This window comes from Myotis yumanensis, unplaced genomic scaffold, assembly GCF_028538775.1.
Source record: "Myotis yumanensis isolate MYYU_CA2020_CCGP unplaced genomic scaffold, mMyoYum1.0.hap1 SCAF_9, whole genome shotgun sequence".
Lineage (NCBI taxonomy): Eukaryota > Metazoa > Chordata > Mammalia > Chiroptera > Vespertilionidae > Myotis > Myotis yumanensis.
In genome coordinates, this window is record NW_027223760.1 from 33,781,640 (window position 1) to 33,793,801 (window position 12,162).

The 12,162-nt window shown below is 43.4% G+C and overlaps 1 long non-coding RNA gene and 1 gene segment (V, D, J or C); both read left to right on the forward strand.

Annotated features, from left to right (window-relative positions):
- The first annotated feature begins 928 nt into the window (after window positions 1-928).
- Window positions 929-1,347, forward strand: LOC139016901 (uncharacterized). The gene is made up of 3 exons (XR_011472736.1): window positions 929-958; window positions 1,107-1,179; window positions 1,265-1,347. It is a non-coding gene; the product is annotated as an uncharacterized lncRNA (long non-coding RNA).
- Window positions 1,348-5,587: 4,240 nt separating this feature from the next.
- LOC139015978 (T cell receptor beta variable 5-5-like) lies at window positions 5,588-6,553 on the forward strand. The segment is given in 2 exon segments: window positions 5,588-5,666; window positions 6,204-6,553. Coding segments are annotated over 2 exon segments (429 nt in total).
- Window positions 6,554-12,162: the final 5,609 nt, after the last annotated feature.

Below are 12,162 nucleotides of genomic sequence, written 5' to 3' on the forward strand. Positions count from 1 at the left end.
TAACCACGACGTTATGTACTGGTATCGCCAAGACCTGAGCCATGAGCTGACGCTGATCTATTACTCAGTTGGTGCTGGGATCACTGCCAAAGGAGATGGTGCTGATGGTACAGTGTCTCTAGATCAAATACAGAGAACTTTGCCCTCACATTGGAGTCAGAGACACCCTCCCAGACATCTGTGTATTTCTGTGCCAGCAGAGAATCCACAGCATTTCAGGGCCGCCTCCTCTCAGTACAAAAAGGCAGGGAGAGGCCCTGCACCCTGGACTTAGGGGACCCCTAAACAAACTTCACACCATGGAGCCCCCAGTGGCCTGAGCCAGCAGGTTGAACCTCTGTGGGTGGTTAGGTCCACCTTCAGTGCAGTATCTGCCAGGTCTGCATCAGACCCAGGACCTCAGACACACACTGTGCACTATTGCAGTCTGTCAGTCTGTCCTCTGTAGGTGAGCTGTTACATGGGAAAGTGCTTCCCGCGCTCTAGATTTTCACCTCATCACACTAGTATCTTAAAGGTCAATAAAGTGGAGTCCTCTTCCAGAAAGAAGCTCTAGGAACCTATTGTTTACTGCATGGTGACCAAGAAGGACACAAGACTTTGCTATGAGCTGTAGAGAAATGAAAAGACATGGAGGTTAATGAACACAGTGAAGGCACTTGGTTGTGACCTGCAGAAACAATAGAAGCTTCTGATTATGAGTGACAATATTTTTTTCTTTCTTATTGTAGTTAAAAGAATGGGGCATCTCAGAACTTCTGGCATCTTAATTAATTAATTAGTATATTAATTAATTAATTAGTATCAGGCAATCCTAGGGCTCAGTGATGTCACTATGGGAACTGCCTGTGCATACAGGGAAGTCCCTCCTCCTCTGCTCATTCTCACAAGGACCCTGACCTGGTGAACCACCCATTCCTGTCCTGACCCTGCCATGGGCACCAGGCTCCTCTGCTGGGTAAGCTTCTGTCTCCTGGGGGCAGGTGAGTCCTCAGAAAACCACTTTCATTGTGCGTGCGTGTGTGTGTGTGTGTGTGTGTGTGTGTGTATCTGTGTGATGATTACAATTATTTGTCCTTATTCTATTTCCAAATCTGTCTCCACAGGTCACACAGATGCTGGAGTGTCCCAGTCCCCCAGGCACATAGTCACAGAGAGGGGACAGAATGTTACTCTCAGGTGTGATCCAATTTCTGGACACAGCTTCCTTTACTGGTACCGACAGATGTTGGGGCAGGGCCCAGAGTTTTTGCTTTACTTTCAGAACAAGAATCCCCTAGACACATCAGGGATTCCTAACAAGCGGTTCTCTGCTGAGAGGCCTGATGGCTCCTACTCCACTCTGACAATCCAGCGTGCAGAGCAGGGGGACTCGGCCGTGTACCTCTGTGCCAGCAGCTTAACCACAGCGCTGCAGAGTCACCCTCTTCCTGCTCTCAAACCCTCATGCACTCACCTCTCTTCAGAGATACCAAAGTCCTTAACAAATGAGTGGATTAAGTGCTTTGGGACTTTAATTGCTTTTCTGATCGTGGGAGCTCAGGAAATGACCTTTGAAATACAGTAAGGTCACCTTGGTAATAACATTCTGGCTGTGGATTTCTGGGATCCCTTTATACAGTTCAAGATACTACAATTGAGATTGAGCACCCAGACTGAGTGTCAGGTATTGTGGAATCTTCTGGAAAATATAAAATTTCAACACATTTACAATAAACTCTCTGTACTGAGTGTCACTGACTCAGACCACATTAAGCTCTTGTGTGCGCAGCCAGTGCAGAGCACTGTCAAAGCCCCATGCAGCCACCAGCCTTAAAATACATAAATTAGAACCCTTAGTAAGAACTGTCATGAAATCAATTAACCAAGAGCACCTGTCACCCACATTAATGCACGCTAATGTAAGCCCATATATTATTTTAGTGTATTCTCTGCAATTCTGCAGTCTTCTTCTCTAATCTATTTTTTAAAAATATGATTTTATTGATTTTATAAAGAAAGGGAGGGAGAGGGGGAGAGAGAGAGAGAAATATTGATTGGAGAGAAACATCAATTGGCTGCCTCCAGCAAACCATCACACTATGGATTTAGCCCGAAACCCAAGCATGTGCCAATGGAAGTGAACTGAGGACCTCTAGGTTCATGGATTGAGGCACAACCACTAAACACACCAGGCAGGGTCTAATGTATTTTTACTAGAAATTTAAATTTAGCTTGGTTTAATAAAATCCCTATTTGAGGAGGTGTTAAAGAAAATTGATTTAAAGAAGACCTGAATAACAGTTACCGTGGTCCCCCCTTATACAGAAATAACCTGCAGTGGATGTCTGAAACCACTAATAGTACTGAACCCTTCATATATGTTTTACCTTTTTTTAAAAAATATATATTTTATTGATTTTTTTACAGAGAGGAAGGGAGAGGGATAGAGGGTTAGAAACATCGATCAGCTGCCTCCTGCACACTCCCTACTGAGTATGTGCCCACAACCAAGGTACATGCCCTTGACCGGAATTGAACCTGGGACCCTTGAGTCCGTAGGCTGACACTCTATCCACTGAGCCAAACCGGTTAGGGCTATATGTTTTACCTTATACATGCACATCTTTTTACTTAAAAGAAGTACTTTATGACATCTCCTTGGCATGTCAGAATTGCCAGCATAGCTACTCTTGTACTTTGGGTCACTATTAAGTGAAAGAAGGGTGACCAGAACACAAGCACTGCAATGTTGCTGCAGTCAATGTGACAACAGAGACAGCTATAAAGTGTCTAACACCGGGTTGTGCACAGAGCCTTGATACGCTAGAGAAAGGAAGGCTCATGTCCCGCCTGGGGTGGAACGAGACAGCATAAGATTTCATCAGGCTATTCAGAGTGGTGCTCAAGTAAAAACTTGGGAATTGTTTATTTCTGGAACTGACCATTAATAATTCTGAACAGAGCTTGACTGCTGGTCACTGAAACTGGGGAAAGTGAAAGGACTACTGTATTTAAAACAATAGCAAGACAGAGAGTAGATGAATAGATAAATATCTTACCATTGTGAGGTTTTCCTAATCTGTGTCCAGTGGTATAATATCACTCGAAGGTAGACTGTGTTAAGGCAGAGATATAAATTGCAAATCGTAGAGCCACCACTAAAATAACAAACACAGAGTTATAACTAATAAGTCAGCAAAAAACAAAAAAACAAACAAAAGCCCCCAAAACCAAACCAAAACACACACATACACACACACACACACCCCAAAAACCAATAGACCAATATTTCTCAAGAACACAGATTAATAATCCCTTCAAAATTCCATTATATCAAATGCAATGACATCTAAAGAGGATATTTATCTCAGTAATGTACAACCAGTTTTAAATTTAAAAATATGAAATGTAGTTTAACCTCTCAAATACAAAAAAAAGAAAAATCATATGATCATCTCTATAGATGTTAAAAAACACTTAAACAACCCAACATCTGTAACTGATAAAAACTCTTAGTAAATCAGAGGTAATTGGAAACTCCTTTCCCTAATCAAAGGCATTTATGAAAAAAATCTTTGGTTGATAGACATTTTTGTAAGTAGACTATGATAAATTAAAGATGCAGGTTCTGATTCCTAGATCAAACATGTCAAGTAGCACCAAAAGGGGAGAAATAGTCATTTCAACACTGGTGCTGTAAAAAGCATATCCATATTGAAAATAATGAAACTCAATTCTTATCCCACTCCATAAACCAGGAGTGGGCAACATCGGCCTGCTTGTCCTTATATGGCACAAAAGCTAACCAATGATGTTTACGTATGTGGTTGAAAAAATCCAAATAAATAATATTTGCGACATAGGAAATTATATGAAATTCAGATTTCAGTATCCATACACCAGGTTTATTGGAGCACAGCCATGCTCACTGCGAGTGCAGTGTCTCTGGCTCTTTGACACTGCAGTGGCAGAGCTGGGGAGCTGGGACAGAAAGCCAAAATCTTTACCATCTGACCCTTTGCAGCATAAGTTTGCTAATCTTGCCATAAACAAAAACGAATAAATATGAGATGGGTCAACATTCTCAATGATCTATAAAGGTTCTAAAAGAAAACAGAGCAAATTTTCTTCATGACCTTGCAGTAGGCAAAGGTGACTTTGAGAGGACAAGAAATATCTTTAAAAGCATATTTTTGTTTATTAAAAGTTTTAAAATCCTGATCAACAATATATATTAAGAAAATATACATGTATCTATGAGAAGTCATGTATTCAAAATATAAATAATTCCTACAAATCAATAATTTTATAAGATATGCAATTCAATTGTTTTTAAATAAGCAATTGAGTTCAACAGGGTGATAAGAAAAAAGAGAGAAAGATCTATAAGTAGGCAGCTCCCTCTTCAAAGAGGGTTAATTTCCAGCTGCTTAGATTTTTTTTGGCTGGAAGAACCCCACTTTAAGTCCATCCCAGGAATTTCCTTTGGTTAAAGATAACGTTTCGCCCTAGCTGGTTTGGCTCAGGGGATAGAGCATCGACCTGCAGACTGAAAGGTCCCAGGTTCAATCCGGTCAAGGGCACATACCGGGGTTGAGGGCTCGGCCTCCAATAGGGGGCATGCAGGAGGCAGCCAGTCAATGATTCTCTCTCATCATTGATGTTTCTATCTCTCCCTCTCCCTTCCTCTTTCAGAAATCAATAAAAATATTTTTTAAGAGAGAGAGAGAGAGAGAGAGAGAGAGAGAAGAGAGAACGTTTCCCCCAAGTTTCCTCTACTGCTTCCAAGGGCAGCTGCATGCATGGTGTCCTCTTCCCCAGAACACTCATGGATGAGATTTGGAATTTGTGTTTCCTTCTTAGAAAATGCGCTATGCTTTTCTCAGTGCCACCTGCAAAGGGTGAGCTGAGACAGGTAAACATCACATCAGCAGGAGCTTGCACTCTCCTGGCTGGTCCTGACTCCTAATTCAGACAGAACCCAGCCAGCCTGGGCAGTGTCAACACTGTTATTGCACAAGTGGCCACTTGGGGGCACTATGGATCCACAGAGTGAGCTGCTGATGGGGCCCTATGGGACAGGGAGGGTTAAGGGACATCCTCTTGGTTTGGTCCCTACATCAGGGAGATTATTTGATGACTCAGAGGTTTGCTGATCATATCTTCTCATGTGAACTGCTATGCAGGTGTGTTGTCACATCAGGGAGCCATGTGAATGGCCTTGCCTGAAGTTAAGCTCTCTCTTGAAGCCTAAGTTTGGAGAGTGTGATGGAGCTTCTTTCAATGGGGCAGCCTGGATAATTAAAGTCAGGTGTAGAGTAAAGAACACCTGCTTTAAGGAAAACAGAGAAGCAATCGTCACCTGTCACAAACCGTGCTTCACCCAGCTCAGCACAGCCAGTAGCACCTGCTCATAGGAAGATGGACAGAAAGGGGAATGCCTGGATCAGTTGAGCCTGTCCAGGAAGTGCAGATTGCCCGTGAAAGTCTACAAGGACAGTAACATCAGAACAGTGACATCACAGGCAAGCCCTCCAAACAGAGCAAAGGAAAGTGCAAAAGCCTCTGCTCTCTCACCCCAAACACCAGAGCCCAGAGCGGGGAGATGGTCAGTCTTTTCCTATCCAAGTCTTCCAGTGGCCCCTGGCTCCTCTACTACATGGCCCTCTGTCTTCTGAAGGCAGGTGAGTCCTGAGTTCAGGTGGATACCCCTTGAATCCAAAGTTCTTTTTTTTTTTTTTTTTGGCAGGGGGAGATAAGGACCTTTTATTTACAGGCAAGCAATAAACTAGCTAGTGGTTCTTAGTTTAAATCTCCCTGAGAATTTTATGACTCTTTTACAACTCTTTTACAAATAGTTAACTTTAGAACTTGTTTCTTTCTCTCTCTGGTCCTTACAAGTAGTCTTGGAATTAGCCAGCCTTTGTTTTAAACTTCTCTGGGTTGCAGTCTTTACAAATATTATACCTTTAAATTAACCTTAAAATCTTAAAATTTTAACTCAGTATAGAAAATTATAAATCAGGAAAGAGCAACTTAAATTCTACTTTACAGACAGAAATCTCCCTAGCTAAGAGTTTCTGGCGAGCTAATACTCTAAAAAAAAGAGCGAGGACTGATTACCAAGAATAAGGATTCTTGAATCCAAAGTTCTTTACTGTTGCTGGCCTGTCCATCTGCTTCTTGTGCTGGTCTACAGCTTCTGTCTCCTTCTTCCACAGGTACAGTGGCTGCTGGAGTCACCCAGTCCCCAAGACACATAATCAAAGGTCGTGGGGGGAAGGCCATTCTGAAATGCCAGCCCATCTCTGGACACAGAAGTGTGTACTGGTACCAGCAGACTCTGGGACACGGCCCCCAGTTCCTCATTAGTTTGTATGAAAAGGAGGAGGAACAGAAAGGAAACATCCCAGATCGGTTCTCAGCAAAACAGTTCAGTGACTACAGCTCTGAGCTGGCCATGAGCGCCTTGCAGTTGGGAGACTCAGCCGTGTATCTCTGTGCCAGCAGCTTAGACACAGCCTTGCAGGGTCAATGGCTTTCTGTACTCAAACCTCCCTGCCCCAGCTGAGGATGTCACAGGAGAGGGTGGGGGCCTTAGCAAGTTCCAGAGTTAAGTTATTTTCTAAAACTCCCCCTGCCCTGCTGAGCTCAGCCAGAGCTTTTCCTGAGTGTCCTCCCAGCTCTGCCAGGACCTGGCAATTCCTAGCACATGGCAGGAACTCCTGCTTTGATAGAATGGGGTCCAAGTTGTGTGTGCTAATGCACAGTCGACATTGTGTGTTCACTTTACAGAGGAGGAAGTGCTCAGTATACCATTTTATAGACAGGAAGCTGTAGCTCCTGGATATCCCAAATTTATCATAAATGACAACCCTACATCTCCAGGCCTCAGAAGTCAACATTCCCCCAGAATTCTATGGTGCTGCCTGTGCCTGGTTCATAGAATATAACTGAGCCCTGTCTCTCCCCTCAAGAGCATCAGAGCTGGGATGGAGAGGTCACACCTCATGTGTGGTTGCACAGCTGATTGCCTGGCAATTTATAAGACCCTAGAGGCCCAGTGCATGAAATTCATGCATGGGTAGGGTCCCTAGGCCTGGCCAGCGCTCAGGGCCGATCTGTGGGGTGACTGCCAGGGCAGTTGATGGGGGAAGGAGCCTGGCACCCACCTTGGCTGTCCTGGGCCTGCAGGCTAGGGGCAGCTCCTGCATTGAGCATCTGCCCCCTGGTGGTCAGTGTGCATCATAGTGACCGGTTGTTTCATCAGTTGTTCCAATGTTTGGTTGATTTGCATATCATGCTTTTATTATATAGGGTAGTACTTCAAACCAGCGAATGTGCATCTGTCCTGTCCTAGTTCACATAGAGGGAGGCCATGATGTCCCTCTAAAGAGGAGCTAAGTGACTAGGGTGATTTCCAGAAGGTTCACCAAGAAAACAGAATCTGTCCAGGAATTTCAAGAGAATTCTGGAAGTTACTACAGGGAATCAGTGTTTCTAAACCGACAGTGTATGAAGGAAGGTCTCAGCTTGCCCTAACACTCAGCACTTTCAAGCAGATAATCTGAAATCATTAGATCTGCCCAGGACAGGAACTGCAGAAAACAGCTAAGCATCACTGCTATTAATTGAATGGTGTAGACTTTTACAGACTGGGGTACAAGTTTATTGATGAACGCAGACGACTTCAATGCTACTCATTTTGTTCATTTACTCCAATCACCTTATTCATTGCTCATTTTCTGTGAGGTAGCACAAATTACCCAGGATACAGGTGAAAACACTGATTGTTAGAGTTTGGATACTTTGCTAAAGGGGCACAGCTAACAAATATCAGAACTGGGACTCAAACATGGGCCATACTGACTTCCACCCATGCTTTAAATCACACCACCCTTCTGCTCTTGGTAGAGGGAGGCATCTTCAAAATGAGAACATGAACCCAAAGATCCCTTTCAGAAACTCTGGCTCTGACACAAATCATTCGCATAACAGCTTCACTTGGAAGGTGACATGCTAAAGAAGAAAGAGATCCAGCTTTGGGAACCTGTCTGTTCATATTCTGGCCTGCCTCAGGATGATGACTCAGAAACTATTTGCCTGAGTTTTTACATTTGTAAACTGGGGACAATAATGCGTGTCTTGTAGATATTTAAAACAAGCAAATATAACAAATTGCTTAATAAAAAATATAGGCTCAAGTAATCTTTGTTCTCTATAAACTCCGTGACAAATCTCCAGTGTAGAAAAATTTTTGCGATGTGCAGCTCTGGGATCAAAGGCAGGCAGGGGTTACTTTTGCCTGACTCATCTATGGCTCAGAAAGAAATTCCTTTAAAATGAAAATCCTGTTGCCTAATAATTTATTGGGTAAAATTACCTACTGAGAGGTGCTCTTAAGGGAAAATGAAAAGGTGACCCAGGACAGCACTTCCTATTGATGTTAAGTATGATGTACGAGAAGGTGTGGTGCTTCCAGAAAGTTGTGGCTTCTGAGTGACTGGTGATCACACAGAAGAGCTGATAGAAGGGACAGTTTTGTGTGAAGAGAGGCCATCATAGTGGAGCCTCTAGTACCCATCCATTCCTGGCCCACCTCTGGTATCAGCCTCAGCTGCAGTGGAGAATTACATGCAAGATTGTGTGCATTTACCTGGTTCTGACAGCACCCCTTCACCTGCCAGCTGGGAGTCCCTCTGCTTTCTGCTCTGGCCTCCTCTCTATAATGGAAGCCCACGTGGCCTGCACAGCAGGGCAGCCAAAGCTGCAGAAGTGCTAATGCTCCTGGAGGGAGAGGAACCAGAGATGAAAGCTCAGCCTCTGTATCCAGGAGGACAGCTCAGGAGGTGGTCTGTGTGCTTCTCTGCAGATTTCAACAAAATCCATCTCCTGGTGTCCCAGCACAACCGCAGTATTGCACCTTATTCTGATTTTCTCCTTCCATGACCTTTCCTCCCTGCTCTCTTTCTCCTGCTTCCTGAGATCATTTCCAAAATAAACTACTTGCATCTAAATCCTCATCTCAGATGGGTGTCCAGGGGCAGCCTAAACAGTGACAGTGATGGATGGAAATGACCATCTCTTCTCTTTGGAAGAGGAACTGCCATTTTTGTTTCGTTCATTCTGCCATCCAATCATTCAAAAAGTCTTATAAAAATAAAAAAATCAATAAAGTACATTAAAAAATAAAGTTTTATAACAACAGGTATAAATAGATTTTTCCCAGTTCACTTTGGTTTATTTAAAATTCCCAACAGACTCACATGGGTCTCTGCTCCTTTCAAGCTCTGAAATAGGTTCTATTTGTGACTGACTAGATTGAGTTATGTTTACAGAAGTTGAGTCTGCCTGGACTCCAATAAACATTCATTCCTTTCATTCAACAAACCCTAATTGAATTCAGGTAAAGAATCATTTGGGCTTGGTGGAAACGTATGCTTATAATTATGGTGCTTTTCTAAAAAGAAAACAAGAAAATATTTAGAAGTCTTGGACAGTTTCTGCACAAATGAGAAGGCCTGAAATTATTCTTCATTGCCTGCATGGCCCATCCTGCCTTCACTATTTACCATATAGAGGCATTATCTAGGAGCTTGGGAGACACCTATGCAAACACACAAGGTCCAGAAAAAAGCTTTCTGATGACATACATTTTTTATTGAACATCACATTTATGACTCTAATTCATTAATTTATAGGAAAATTACAAAGCAGCTATTCCTGGTAAATGCTTATTTTACTAAAGTAATTAGTGTATTTTGAGAATACTAACAATATGGATAGATGATATCTGATTGTGAGAACAGTCCTCAGATCTCTGGGAATCCATGTACTCTAATCCAAACAATGTGAGTCCTAGTGAAAACTCTCTATTTTGCACTGCTCCAGCCTGGTATGCAGCTCCTTTGCTGTGTGGCTCTTGTTCCCCAGGGACCAGATAAGTTCTGGACAAGATATAAAGGCCTTTCCTGGGTTGGACAGGCACCAAGCTGCCAGCCTTTCTATGCAATGGCCATCAACCTCCTCCTTGCCTCTGATTTCTGATTCCTTGTCCTTTCTCACTGTTGTGTGATTATAGTTGCCCATCAAGATGACATCAATATATGCAGTCACAGAAATGGGGACACCTCACCCTGAGATATAACCTGTATAAGCAATAGCAGCTCCAACTGATATTGACTAGTTGCAAGCGTGGCACTGTAGCTCATTTAGGATTTAATCAATATTCTCTCATACTGTCGGGGGAAGGGGTGGAGGTGTGTGCAAGACCTCTGAATGGAAACAGACATTTTCTTGTGATTCTTCAAGCATCAGAAATGTGTACCTCTGGCTGAATATCTCATTTACCTGGCTAACAAGCCTACTCTCTCTTTAACAAAAAGCAGTCATGGGGACTTAGGTGAAACAGTTTTCTGTGGCCTCAGCTGAAACCAAGGGAGACCACAGGGATCTGAACATGGAAGACAGGGCTCCCATCAGTCAGTGAATTTTGAGACAAAGCAAAACAAATCTTCAGATTCCAATGACCCTGACCTTGAAGCTTTGAAAACTTCCTGGACATCAGGTGGTTCCTCTAACTGAGAGGGTCATTGATTTGTTCCAGTGGGGAAAGGGTGTAGCAGATTAGTTCTGCAGAAAAAGTGTTTGTCAAGGACAGTGACATCACTGAGTCTATTTCCTCAAAACAGAACAGAAAGACATGAGATTCTGCCCTGGATCTGAAATGGTCACCAGGCTCTTCTGGGTGGCTCTTTGTCTCCTGTGGGCAGGTGAGTACAGGGGGGCTACCTGCACTAGATTCCCAAGACCTCAGCCAAAGCCTTCATCTTAGGATGACAGCATCATGCCTGTGGCTTTCTCTTTACAGGACACCTGGATGCATGAATCACCTAGAGCCCAATATACAAGGTCACAGGGAAAGAAAAGAAGGTGACTCTCAGGTGTCACCAGATAACCAAACCGTTATGTACTGGTATCGCCAAGACCTGGGCCATGGGCTGAGTCTGATCCAGTACTCATATGGTGTTGGCAGCATTGAAAAAGGAGCGGTCTCTGATGGGTACAGTGTCACTAGATCAAATACAGAGAACTTTGCCCTCACACTGGACTCAGCAACCTCCTCTCAGACATCTGTGTATTTCTGTGCCAGCCGTGAATCCACTGGTTCATGGCTGACTCCTCTCTACACAAAAAGGTAGGGGTGGGGCCCTGAATACTGACTCCACAGAGCCCTATGCAAACTAACAAACCATGGAATCCCCAGTGGCCTGTGCCTGCAGGATGAACTTCAGTGTGTGCTGAGGTCCACCTGCAGGGCAGTGTCTGCCAGGCCCAGACCAGACCTCGGACCCCGGACGCACACTCCCCACTGTTGCTGTCAGTCAGCAAAGACTGAAAATAGACTCTTATTTCAAAGAGTAGAACCCTAAAAGTACTGGAGTGAGAATATCTTCCTGAGACAACAGCATTTCTTCCCACTTCTTTGTGGGAACTTTATTTGAGAAAGCTATGACGTGTTCATCAACCCTGTGTTGACACCACAACCAACATTGTAATTCTACTGCCACTTGAATTAAAAACACAAACTGAGCAAGTCTAAAGCCTGTGGAAATGTTACTTGTTTCTACTGAGTTTGGAAATGCACGCCCTAGAGGGCGCTCATTTACCTTCCTTTTCAGATAAAAGGGATTGATTATTCACAGGCTGGACCTAGAATGAGGAGTCAGAACCTCCACTCTCTTGTAATTTGGGAACATTTATTTACTTTAGAACTGACTTGTAAATACAAGAGGTATTGTGATAAGGAGTTGAGGGCAAAAGTCAATATGTAGATAAATGAATTAATAATAGAGGGTATTGTTTTTCCTTTAAAGTTAATAGAAGAACCTAACCAACTTAGATCAGTACCCACCAGAGGCACCATTTCATCCCCAGCAGCTTTGAACTGTGAATTCAAACTGCTTTCAGGGCAAAGAGCAAAGACTTGAAAATTCTACCATCTTTCCCACCTTTTCCTTCCCACATATCCTAGTGCTGCCCAAATCCTGGGAAGGACCAAGAAAATGCAGGATGAAGATTAGAAATAGGAGAGCTCAGAGTGAAGGTGATAAAGTCAGCATTTTAGTCCCCAACTGTCAAGTGCTGCTGAGAGACACATATCTTGGTTGCCTCCTGCAC